This window comes from Pithys albifrons, chromosome 7, assembly GCF_047495875.1.
Source record: "Pithys albifrons albifrons isolate INPA30051 chromosome 7, PitAlb_v1, whole genome shotgun sequence".
Classification (NCBI taxonomy): Eukaryota; Metazoa; Chordata; class Aves; order Passeriformes; family Thamnophilidae; genus Pithys; species Pithys albifrons.
In genome coordinates this window covers 9,869,803-9,883,208 of record NC_092464.1, presented here as the reverse complement: position 1 = coordinate 9,883,208, position 13,406 = coordinate 9,869,803, and the positions used below count along the sequence as shown (strand labels likewise).

The following is a 13,406-nucleotide window of genomic DNA, read 5'->3' as shown; positions in this document are numbered from 1 at the left end:
TGTATATCTGGATAAAATGTCCCTGAAGTCTATGGGACAGTGGTGATGGGCATGTCAAAATGAATCAGATTATAAAACTGTGGTCTAAAATGGGAAGATGCTACAGGCTGGTCCTTGACTGACTGATCTCTGCTGCATGCTGAACAGCTGCTCTGAAGCCAGGAGTCTTGGCCCTGTGCTATTGTAAGATTTTGCTATTTTTTTCCCTTTGCCTCATAAAAATTCTTATATACCAGCATGTCTCTGTTCAGGATGGATTATATATATATATTTATGTATATAATATATATAATTTTTTCATGTTCAGTATGCATGTCCAGGCACAGATTTACTAGGAGAAAAGAGCAGGATCTTTTCCCCAGAAGAAACAGCCTTGTGGCAAGGAGAAGCAAATTATCAGAGTATGGTTTCCTCCTGTTAACTTGCAAGTTAAAGCTGGTAACATATGAACTGACCCACAACCCTAACACATGGCAAGGCCACACAGCTCTCACAGCTCACCATTTGTCAGGCCGCAGCTCTGTCCACTGAAATGCTTTTTCCTTCATTATAGAACAGAAGCAATCACACGGTAGGTGTTTTGATTGTATCTAGGCCATCACTATTTTTTACCTCCTTTAGAAGCTTTTCTTCTAATGCAATATCTTTCTGTGTCCTTAAGGATATCCCTTCTGGAAGAATTGGTTCTTGAATTGCTTTTCAGTACCTGGTTTGATTTACAAGTCTTGTGTAAAGATGCAGGTCCCTGACAAACTCTGTACAAAACAAAGCTGTGTGTCAGGGGCTCTTTTGTAATCAAAAAACTGTTCAAGCTGTAAGAGAGAGCAGTATCCTGCCTTCTGACCAGGTGGGAGGCACAGTGGCACAACAGCTTTGCAGGGCTCATGTTTGGCAGAGGACAAGCTGTAAGCTTTCTGCACCTTCTGTTAAACATGTTGAGAGGGCATGAGAGCCTTCCTCTCTAAAGCACATGTGGGAAGAACAATTTGACATAACAGAGATTGTCCATGGAAAAGGTTTTCTAAACAATTAAACTGCTTTCTATACTTCACAGTGAATTCTTTCCGGGAGGTTTTTCTACACAGGGTTTGCTACAGATTGGGCTGTATCATTGAGGACTTCGGCAGGAGTCACTGTGACCAATGTTTCGGTCAGAAGCACCCACAGCTTTGCTCTTGACCCCTCCACCCCTGTCCAGACCCTGAGCCTGTCTCCTAAAACAGTCTGTCCCTATTTTAATCTGTTTAAGGATGTCAATGTCAGACTGCCTTGTAAAGGTAGTGTGGAGTTTAATTTACCAATATGAACTGGATGTAATATGAGATGTTCTGGTGCTTGCTGTAGGAGAAGATGACAGGCTGTGCAAGGTAACCTGGCTGTATAATAGGCTTACAGTGCCAGGTGATCACTTTCTTGATTTTCATGTTAAAGGGAGAGAAATATTTGTATTTTCCTCCACCTTTTCTCCTTTCTACTCCCTTCTCTTCACCTGCTTGGGTGGTTTTCAGGTCCACGGAGTGAAGGAACAGGGTTTCAGTTCACTTTTTGCAAATCTTTGGAACTGAATTCCCAAACTGCTGCTGGACTGAATCACTAGCCTTGGGAGATTTGCAAAAGCTTAAGGCCTGCACTGATATACTTTGATGGGCCATCATTTCTGCCACAGACAGACAGCTTTCTTTGATGATTCTTCTCCTAACACTGTTAACGGAATGCAGTGTACAATCTTTAACAACACTTATTAGTATTAACAGCACCTTATTTCAAGGCTCTCTCTGTGCCAGTCCATCTGCAGAATGAGTTTCTGATGACCCAGTGCTTGAGCCATGACACTTCTACCTGGTGATTTTTTAGTTCTCTTTCACAGCTCTGTCATTGTGGTGACTTGCATATGTGCTTGAATTTTAGTTTTAAAAGGCTTTGGTTTGATGGGAGTTGTTGTTTGTAGTAATTTTTATCAATGGAGTTTTTTTCTTTTCCACTGCCTGTTGAAAGAGATGGTGGGGCTTTTGTTTTCTAGGTGCTGAAGAAGAAATAGTTGTCTTCTGAAGCTCAGTAACTGGATGTTTCACTCATTTCCTCTCTGTTAGCACTGGTACATTTTAGCATTCTAATTTTGCATAGCACAAATAAGCTTGAAGAACTCTCTTAAGTGAATAAGCCATAAAACTTAGTATTTTTTTCTCAGGATTCCCTTGCTTTCCATCTTGAGAAACATCCTTTTAGCTTAGCTTTGAGTCTAGATAAGTAAATGCTTAATACAATATTCTTTTAATTCCAGTCCTACATGGAAGATCACCTGAAAAACAAGAATCGTCTGGAGAAGGAGTGGGAAGCTCTGTGTGCTTATCAGGCTGAGCCCAACGACGCCACTGTTGCACTGCAGGAAGAAAATACCCAGAGGAACCGCTCGCAGGCTGTAGTCCCGTGTATGTACACCTTCATCTGGTTGAAGCATTTTAAGCTCTTGATACTTTTCCCAATATTCTTTGCATAATGGTTTGAAAACTAGAGATGACAAGCAAACAGGAGGCAGAATAGCTTCTATGTGTACTAGAAAGATGTGGCTACAGCCGTGGGCTGGGTGTGTGTCCTGTTGTTATCCCAAACCCTGTTTACCTCCTTACAAGTTGCATATTTGTTACAAAAACTCACAGCTCTGCCACACAGCACTGCTGCTGCAGCTGGGCTGTCTCATGAAGTCCCATAGCCAAAGTGCTTTTCAGTGCTGAAATATACATTCTGTACAAGAGTGGCACTGTAGCCATTCAACAGAAAGAAGTTTGGCATGTGTTTAGACAAGTTGGTATTGTGTCCATCCAACAGTAATACCAGCAGTCCATACTCAGAGCTAGATCATCTGTTTGTCACACGCACAGCTGTACTGAATGAGCCCCTTTAGGCTTCAGTGGATAAGCTTGCAAACTGACTTCTCCCTGCAAGGCTTAGGATAGAAAGAGAAAAAGCAGGGGAAGAAAAGGGACCCATGTTTATATTCCTAGAATCTGTTCTTTCCTGTAAGCAACCACCTTCTGAGCTTGAAATAAAAGTAGTAGATTTTCCCTATGCAAATATATATCTATATCATAGATTACATTAGCAATCTATGGCCACACATTTTATTAAGCAACCAATGAAACAAAAATGAAACCGAGAATATATGCACAGTCCTCAGCAACTAAAATGCTCTCAATCAGTGTGCCCACAATCCAGCTGGATAGCTTGGCAAACTCCTATATATTTTAAATTTTAAAGTGCCCTGAAAACATTAATTGTCACTAAGAGAACCTTGAGTAAGTACTATTCCTCCTTTAGAAATGGGGAAATGACAGGTAACACATTAAGTAAATGTCATAGCCACATTTAGAGTGAAGCTTTGTTGGAAGTAAATGCTAATTTGAGCCCATAAGTCCTTGAACATTTGCTTCAGCAAGATTTGGCTCTTTTGTTTATGTAGTGGCTCCTTCTGCAATACTTTGCTGCCCAGGAGAGGAGTACAGTAGTTTGGCTAATTCTTCTGTGTAAATATGGTGATGGTTGGAAGCCTTTTGGGACAACAGCATCAGTTTTTCTGACTTCCATGTGTTTTGGGATAAGGTCTGTTGAGAAGTTCTAAAGAAGTCACCATGAAAGTTAAATTAGTTAAAGGAGTACAGGACTTCTGTGCTCTTTTCCATCCTGAAAAAATAGCATTTAAATGACATGACAGGAAGTGAAAGTTGCTCCATGAAAATTGGTATTGATCCAAGTTAATCTTCCTACTTAAAGTGTTCTATTCAATATGGACTTACAGTAAGACCATCTTAAGCTATTTCAAGGCCCTGCTCATAAATTAAGTCAACTTGGTTTTGGTTACTGCCTTGGAGACAGCATGGGAGCTACATGTGTTGCCAGAAATTGGTGCTGTTTATTTGACTGATGTAGAAACTGTGTCCGCATGATACAATGAGCTATTAGTTAAACACCTTCAGACTACACTTGCCTACCTCTGAATCCAGAATTAACATGACTGTAACAGTGCTAAAGAGCAGACATTTTTAATTGTGTGTCGTAGAATCTTTTAGGTTGGAAAAGACCTCTACGATCAGTGAGTTCAGCTGTTACCCCAGCACTGCTAATCCACCACTAAACCATGTCCCTGAGTGCCACACACCTTTTAAATACCTCCAGGGATGGTGACTCAAGCCTATTCCGATGCTTGACAACACTTTTGGTGAAGAAATAGCAATCTAAACCTCCCCTGGCACTCAGTTCATTTCCTCTTGTCCTGTCACTTGTTCCTTGAGAGGAGAAACCAACCTCCACCTTGCCACAACCTCCTTTCAGGTAGTTGTAGAGAGTGATCAGGTCTCCTCTGAGCCTTCTTTTCTCCAGGGTAAAGAATCCCAGCTCCCTCACTACTCCTCACCAGACTTGTGCTCCAGCCTATTCTCCAGCCTTCTTGCACTTTGGGTGTGCTCCAGCACCTGAATGTCATGCCACACCAGAGAGCTGCACTGTTTGCAGAGCTAAGATAGTCTGTGTCTTTTCATCACCTTGTACCATGTGGATGTATCAGCCTCACTGCTCAGCCTTCAGTTCTCTGCCATTGCTTCTTCCATGGCATATTTTTATGCCTGGTTTTCCCATTGCTGTATCTAGACTGAATCAATACAACCTGAGGAGGATTTGGGGCATGGATAGGGGAACTGCAATTTACCTGAAGTTTTAATTTAAAGTATTTTAGCACATATAAAAGAGAAAAATACTATTTTTGCTTTGTTTCTACAACATGGAAACTTCTATTACAACTATTAGTGCGCTGGGAGTTTTCCTTTTTGACTGAATTGCAGAAAATACCTGTCTTCACTTTCTGAAGTTGTTGTGCACTGGTAAACAGCTGTCATATTATATCCCTAAAACGATTTTGTTGATGGGTAGAAAGCGTGGCATAGAGTTTAAACAATATTAAATTTTGATAAGCTGGTGGTTACTTTAGACTCTAAGATTAGATTGAGATGAGAAGGCTCAGTATGCTCATTTTTTTTTCACTGTGTTAGACATTAAAACTATAGCAAAAAAAGTCATAGATTTGCTTCATAATAGATGAAGAAGCAAACCTGATATGCTTTTGATATACTATAGAGTTTTTATGCTATATTCAATGTATTCTCACAGAGTAATGTCTTGTTAGTGTTTCCTTGCCCCTTTCATATTAATAACCACCTTGACAAGGTAGAACAAGACTGTCAATTCATGTAGAAGATTTCATCTCAGGAATTCCTCAAAGAAGCTTTAATATCATGTTGTATTTGCTTTGCATTTTCCTTTCTTAACCATTCTTAAAATAATACAGAGTTATTTTTTACTGATTATATAACTGATTTAATGTCTAAATTAACATTATCACAATTTTATTATAGTTTACTCTTATACCTGTCTTCTCTATTTGCAAACAGCTTTTAAAATACTTGATAACAGAACACCTTGAAGCTGCACTTAATTAATTACTAGAAAAATGTCTAATAATTCAAGTAACCTGTACCTTCGAGATTATCAAAACTATATCCTTTTATGCAATCAACAAGCAGATTGATATAATTTAGAGCAGCCAGTGCTCATATTTAGTGCTATAATTAAGTGATACTCTTTTTTGCTGTATGAATGCATAAGCAGCTTTAAAAAAGCTTTCTAGAATTTCTTTTCCCTTTTTGCATCTCCAAAATAAACCCACCTCAATAGGATCAATGCTGTATGCTTTTATTTATGTATACCATAGATTTATACAGGTATTTTAGACATTTGGCAAACGACTTTTTGCACTGAACAACTATCAAAAGCTGCCCACCATGGCTGTGTCCATGGGTCATGGAGTATGTTAAAGCAACCTACTTACCTCTGTACTTTGGCTTTCCTACAAAGGAAAGCAAAGCATTCGGGGGCAGAACATGCACTGAGCTCTGAGGCTTGTGTGCCTTTAGACCACAGTCAGGGGTTGTGCACCAAAGATGGGAACACCTGGGCAGAGGGTACTTGCTCTGAGTTTGTTCATTATTCATATTGAGAGTGGATGTACAAATGGTGCTCCGAAATAAATGATTTTAGTTTACAGCTAAGAAAAGTTCCATTTTGTGCAGGAAAAACAATGATAATCAACAGATTATGATTCTTCAGTCTTCAAACTGCTCCACTGTAGCTCCTCAGTAGTTCTTACCTTTCTTACTTCAGCAACAAAAATAATAGATCTTCATTAAGTCCCAGGGCCATTGTTAGAGAAGGAGAAGACCATGAGATGGCATACTACTGAAGTATGGGTCACTGTGTAAATAATCCAGATAGTAACGATGTTCTATGAACAACTCAGTTGTTTAAGCACAGAAATCCATTGCCATTTGAAAGTATTCAAGGTAGCCAGGCAGAACTAGTAGGTAAAACACAAGCTCTGTGGGAGACTTGTGCCTCTCCTAGCTGCCAGCCTGAGTGTCCTTAGGACACCTCAGATATCACTAGAAACCCACACTGAGGCATTGAAATCAAGTTCTCTGGGTATGAGTCAGTGAAATTGTAAATTAGGATGCCTAAATTTAAGTGTCTCCATGTAGCTGCCTCCACGTGAGCCAGGTGTCAAAGCACCTGGTACAGCCAGTGAAGAGCTCTTCAGTGCTATGACATCAAGAGAGCTGTGCAATGGCCAAAAGTTGGTGATTAGTTCACAGTGAAATTAATAGCTCTAGAATGCCACTGTGTATCCTGTGTGAGCTTCAGATGGTGGCCCAACAGGGTTCAAGTTTTTAGGTGTTGTGTTGTATCTGTTATCCTTGTGCAGTGTCTCATCTGCTCTACAGTTTCTCGAAGAGTTCATGTTCATGTTTAGCCAACTAAACTGAGCTCCAATGAGTGTAACCACTTCACATTAAGATATCTGTATGTAGACACCAAAATTTAGTTTTCTCAGTCTATAAATTGAGTTTTTATATACTGCAAAGTCATGTGTTTGATTATATTATGTCCTTTATCTTCTATCCTTTATATTTTATCGTTTATATTTTACATGTATATACAATACATTGTGCTGTGTTTCTCCTCAGCTGCAGGTTAGTCTTGCCTCCTTATTTAGGAAGCTTCTCTCTGCCACATATATCCATCTACATATTTTGCTTTTCTTTCATCTGTGGCTTGGCTGGAGCAATAGGAAATGCAAAGTAGTTCAGCATTCAGCAGCAGCTATTGTAGAGACTCAAAATGATGACGAGTTGTAGCTAGGCCAGATTGCAGTAGCTGGTAACAGCATTTGTCTTTTCTCTCACTTCCATATTACCATTCCTCTCCTCTCCTAGTTCTTCATTCATCTTTCTCACTTTGTAGATTGATCTTATAAATATTCCTTTTTTGACATGCCCATTCTTACTTTTATTTCTTGCTTATTCTGCTTCTCTTTCCTTGCTTCTGACATAATCAATATGCAGTTTACCAAAAAGAAAAAAAAAAACAAATGTTGATACATTTGTGATTTTCCCTGTAGTCGCTCATTGTTAACATAATGATCTGGTGTCGGTGGTATTCTGTTGTTTTTTTTTCCCTGCCTGTTTCTGAAGAGCTATTATGCAAGTTCCTAGAAGCTTTGAGGTGATAACAGGCATAGACAAGCACAATCTGTTCATTGTCAATATGAATGCTTGATGCTGCAACTGAAGCACACATGGGTGCAAACTCTTGATATATGCAGAAAACACACGTACAACCTTTTTTGCACACTTTTTTTCCTAAGTGCAAATACAGTCTCACCACCTTTTCACTACCAGAGCCTTAACATGTCTCACCCTCTTATAAACCCTCCAAGACAGCAGGATAATGATATGGCACATTAAATCAGAGGGTCTGGATAAAACAGTATGTTTTAAAAAGAAAGATCCTGAAATTACTCATTTGACACCTGACTTTTATCGGAGAGTCACCCTGACATCTGTTTGCTAAAAACTGATGAAGCACTGTCTACTCATTCTCCTTCATCCATTTGAAAACATTTCACATGTTTTCTTTCATGATTAGTTCAAACAGTTTTGCTGTCCAATGAACAGGGCTTATCCTGAGTGCTTACTTAGCGTAAGGTATGTGAGAGACCACATTTGCTGCATGTAACTTGAGTGTGTCCTGCCAAACCAAAAGGTTTCAGACCTGTAATTCTTCAGGCACTCTGTGACAATGCTCAATGTAAACCTTCCTATAAAAAGTATTGGGTAGCCAAAGATCTCAGGTGTAGAAAGTTCATTTTTACATTTTGGAATTTCTGATGCAGTGGTACCAGTGTGAGGTGAAAGTGAATAATGTGCATGAACATGTTCCCTTTCTCATCTTCATAGTGAAACCTTACTAGGGAAAATAATTTTATGTGAGTGATAAAGACTGGCTCTTCATTCCTTTGACATGACTTGTTCATCACTAACCTTATTCCAGCAGAAGGTTTTTGAGATTGTTGGGTGACATTGAGTGACTATAAATACCACTCATATAAGCATCCCTTTGTCCTGCTCGTTTCTTGAACTGCTATGGCATTACTGTTGTATAAACCTAAACAGAGCACAAACTCGCTCTCTCTACCTTCCTCTGTGCTGCTTAGAATGTGTGATAACTTATTTGTTATTCATCATTATTAAAATAATGATTGGTACTTAATAGTTTAAAAAGCAACTTGGAATCCTGGAATTGAGTGGTGTCACAGGTCACTAGAGAAGGTACAAAAGGGGACAGGCTATAATTCTATACTCCTAGTTCGTCTATTTGAACCATCAGGGGAAAGATCCTCTCAAAACATCAGTATCCCTGTTCAGCTGTAGAGGATTACAGAAAGGGCACACAACCTCTTCCCTCAATATACTTTACAGGATAAGTTTGCTGAGAAGTATAAATCATGTTTGTTATGTATCAGGTACAATTTGTTTGAGATTCTTATGTAAAGACTTAGACATCTCTTGCATAAATTATCTAAGTGTGGTCTGGTCTTTCTTTAGTCAAAGGAAAGAAACAGCATTTCTTGAGTAAAATTTGGCTTGTTTGAGACAGCTAAATCAGGATGAAATGATTCATCGCCTAGAAATATTTCTTTTCTCTTAGCAGAAAGTGAGTCTAGATGATCGGAAGAGATGCAGACATCTGCACTGTCACTAAGTATAGACAAATGAAATCCATCCATTATATGTGTCCTGAAATAAAAAATAATAAGAAGAAAAAGGACTACAGTTTGGGGTGTATCAGCTTTACTGGAGCTCACATCAGAAAAACTGAAAGTTAAAAAGTGAAAAAATAATCTCAATGATGGATAAACAACAGAAGTCTCCTACGTCCAGAGCTGATATTTTCCTAGTGGTGTCTGAACTAGCTGCAGTAGCAGCAGTGTAAGATGTTTATGGATGCTCCACTTGTACTTTAAGTGCAATTGTTGTCACCATTTCATCTCCAAGTCATGTTGTCTCCCCACATCACTAGTGGAGCACCACACTGCACTGGTCTTTGATCAGGACAGAGTAACTTACTGTCCAGCTCTCAACTGTACTTCAGTGTTCCTACTGTTCATTTTACAGAGAAGTCAGGTGGACAAAGTCCCATCAGCTTCCTTCTTTTCTGAATGTGGAAACACAGGAGTGTTTCCTATAATACTGGGGGTTTTTAGTGATTTGCTTAGTGTAGATCTTAAACTCCCTGAACAGTAGAGATTCTCTTTCTTCTTATAAGAGGTTGTAGCACATCACAGTGCATCTCATGAAGACAGGCTTTCTGCTACTGACCCTCTGGAATATCCCAGTGTTCATTCCTGAGTCAGGCTGTGATGCTGTGGTTGTATCAATGCTATGACTAGGCTGAGAGTCAAAAGGCAATGTCCTTTCCGATATCTACCATTTGCCTGTCTTGAAATGCACATTAATCTGACTTTGAATTGTCTAACTTAAAATGGGTAGAATACTGGTATAGAAACCATCTTCTCTTATTTTCTCCTTTGCAGATGATCATTCCAGGATATGTCTGAAAGGTGAAGGCAACCACAACAACTCAGACTACATCAACGCTAGTCCAATTGTAAGTATGGTAACATATGAGAAGTACTCCAAATAGTTGGTCCCTGTGTCACCTTGTTGCCAAAATATGCCCCATTGAGGCACCTCATTGCTCAGATTGTGCAACCACAGGTTGTGAGCATCTCACTACTCTGATGTTTTGGGCTGTCCTACAAATTGAAGAGAAATAAATAAATAAATGCAATACCTTTGAAGTTTATGTACTAAGAAAATGAAGTCACTCGATAGTCCTCGGTCTACCTTGTAATACTGTCAGATTTTCGGTACTTGATATTATTAAGTTTCAGAATATCAAATTCAATGTTATACCCTTGGTGGAACTTTTCCACCTCTGAGGAGGTCAAAATAGCTTTTTCTTTTTTGCTTTGTTCTACTAGCTACAGGCATAGGAGGAATGGTTTTTGTAGGTATGAAGAGCTGATCTCCACAGACTTCTGAGCCTCTTCTGCATCAGGAAGTGACATTTCCTCTTACCTTTCTTTCTCTACATACTGATGTGCAACTTGGTCTTTCTGTAGCTCTCCTGCTTCTTTGAGCTTGCTGTTTTCAAAGCAAGAATAAGATCCCTTACCCCTTGTGCATTCATTCCAACTGCAAAGTAGATCAATCCAATTTTTGCATCCAGACACCCCAGTGTGGCCCAGCTGTCCTTTCCCACCCTATGTAAGCCAAATGTAAATCCTTTCTTGTCTGTGAAAGGTGATAAGGAGAAAAGATCTCTATTTGTAGACAAAAACTAGGTATGATAGTACCAGCAGCATTGCCCTGTCATAGCATCTCAATGGACTTGCCATGATATCCATGTGAAGGGGGAAAAGGCACTGTGTCCTTGACCATGAGAGTGCTAGTATTGGAGTCACTTTTTCTCATGGTTTTTATTCACATTAATTAGGCATTAAAAAGTTATTATTGGGAAACTATGAGAAAGAACTTGGGATGGAGAATTAGCTCTCACTGCAGTGGGCTGTATATGCCATTACTGGCTCATTTTCCTGCAGAGTATCACTCCCCCAGTTAAATGACTTCGTGTGGGCAAGGCAGCTGACAATTTGCAACAGCATGAAATTACAGGCTGCTTCCTTCCAATGTTGTTGGCAATACTTTTTTTCTTAAAACCCCCCACAATTGCATAGAAACTGTTCCCTGGTCTTTGTTTTTTTACTTTCAGCAGAGTTCAAAAGCTTAATTTCCATCAATATGTAAAAATGCCATATTTAAAGAGTTAGGAAATACAGAGAAGTCAACAAGCATCTTTGGGATATTTTTGTCTTTGGCTTATCGGAGAGGAGGAACCAAAGTACCTGCATAATCAGGGATTGCCAGTTTCCATTTTAGAGGACAAGGATAGATACTCAGAGATTAGAGTTGTTGGACTACTTTTAGGTATTTCTCTGACTAGATCAAGCTGTATCTGGCACCAGGATCAGCAGATCACAGTAAGTTGGTGCTCCAAGGAATTTGTATCCTGTTTGCAAAGTCATGCACAGAGGTCCAGCTCCAGGGCTTCAGTGCTCTGTTTTGGAGTCTTCAGGACACATTTGGTGAGTTATGTTTGGTCAGCTCTTAATTTGATAGTAGAAACTGAGAGTTTTTGTGGAAAGCATAGGAGTGTGAGATGATAACTGGAAGTGAGATATTGTATTCTTGTAAGAGCTTGGTTGTAATTCTCATGATCACAACATGGTGTCAAAGTGGAATTACAGCATCAGTAGGCAGTGCTAAACTGGATTCAGTGATGGCAGCAGTACAAATGCTGGGTTTTTACAGAAAAACCCATATGGGCTACTGCTACCTACCCAAGTATCTGTATAGACACAGCTTAACTGGTTTTAGTACACAAATTTGGTTGCAGAAGGGGTAAATTCTGCATGTGTCTATATGGCTTGTTGCAATTGTAATTCTGGATTATAGTGTAACTATTTCTTTAATTAGACTGAAGAGAAAACTATTAGATTAAGTAGTGTTGGAGGTGAAGAAACAGGACCAAGATATTCCAATGGCACAAGTGGGAAGAGGTTTGCTTTGTCAGGATGTCCAAAGCTAATGCAAGCAGAGGGTCTCTGCTTCTATAGCATGAACTCTTGTGTTTTAACACAAAAGTTGCCTTTCTACATGGCTTTTAATAAGGGTATTTTCTTCTGCAGGGTTAGAAGATAGTTCTTTTTTGTAGCTTTCCCTGACTCAAGAGATTTATTCAATAAAACAAGTTACACTGATGAAGTAAAAATTCATATGATTGTCTTTATAGCTCTTGCAGAAATATTTCTATACCTAGAGAAAAGCGGGTTTGCAAGTGTTTTATGAGACTGGGACAAGTACCCAGTAACCTGAATAGCCATGAAATACTGCCAAGAGAAGTTCTTGAGTTCGTCTTCTTCATGGTAGGATAGAAACCCTACAGTGTGGGCAGAAGTGCCACAGCTGACAATTGTGTAGACTTGCTATTCCAGGGAAAGAGATGCTCCAGGTAGTTATGTGAGTTCATTTCACTAAGTCAGTAGCCATTTTTCTATTTTGAAAGCAGTAGATCAAAACGTGTGTTTCCTGAAGGTTATGTAGTGGGAGGTTGACAAGAAGAAATCACTGCTTGCAAACCCATGGTTTGGAAAGATTCCCTGCAAACTGTTGAATTTCAGGAAAAAAAAATGTTCAGGTTAGTGTAAATGTATTTGTTAGTCTAGTAGAGTTTTTGTACAATGAGGTAGATTGTAGGAGTGGCAGAGATGCTCAGTCTCTGTTCTCTCCACCTCAAATGCCCACTGGAATATTATGTTGGGCACTTGATTCTGCAATATTTTAGATCTGTGTTAGCAGGAACACATCTAGTCAGTGTCTTTGTAAGGGTGCAGTGGATATGGAGTACCAGTGCATTTGCTTTCACTCACTCTTGCAAAAATCCTACAATTTCTTTCTTTCAAACTGCTGTCTTTCCATTGAAATAACCTCAGTGATTATCATATCAATACAGGGATGCTCCTGGTGCATTTGGCCTTGCAGTGCTTGGGTGAGGAGGGAGCACCATCGTGAGCTGCAAGATGGGCATTAATAGCACAGGATCAGTATGGGCTGAACTGACTGCAAGAGGCTTTTTCCTCCCCACGTGTGTGACCTGTCTGGTAGAGGGAAAGTGTAAAATAAAGTAATTATACTTGAGTTTCAGCAAGGGAGGCAGCCAGTCGGGTACATGTCACTGGGTATCTCAAGCTTCTGGGTCAGTGGTCCAGTCTCCAGCTGGGGCTCACTCAACCTTAACTGAAATCTAAATGAGTGCAGCAGCACACCGGAAAAAAATCCCCGTGCTAGACAATGAGCTGGCCACCTGCCCACATGTTTCTTCCTTTCAAAAAATGCTGCCCC

The 13,406-nt window shown here is 39.6% G+C and overlaps 1 protein-coding gene across 1 annotated transcript in view; it reads left to right on the top strand.

Annotated features, from left to right (window-relative positions):
* Window positions 1-13,406, top strand: part of PTPRN2 (protein tyrosine phosphatase receptor type N2) — a 652,515-nt gene that overhangs the window by 587,055 nt on the left and 52,054 nt on the right. The window contains exons 15-16 of the mRNA XM_071560012.1: window positions 2,282-2,429; window positions 9,977-10,050. Coding sequence (XP_071416113.1) covers window positions 2,282-2,429; window positions 9,977-10,050 — 222 coding nt within the window. The remainder of the gene's footprint in view (window positions 1-2,281; window positions 2,430-9,976; window positions 10,051-13,406) is intronic.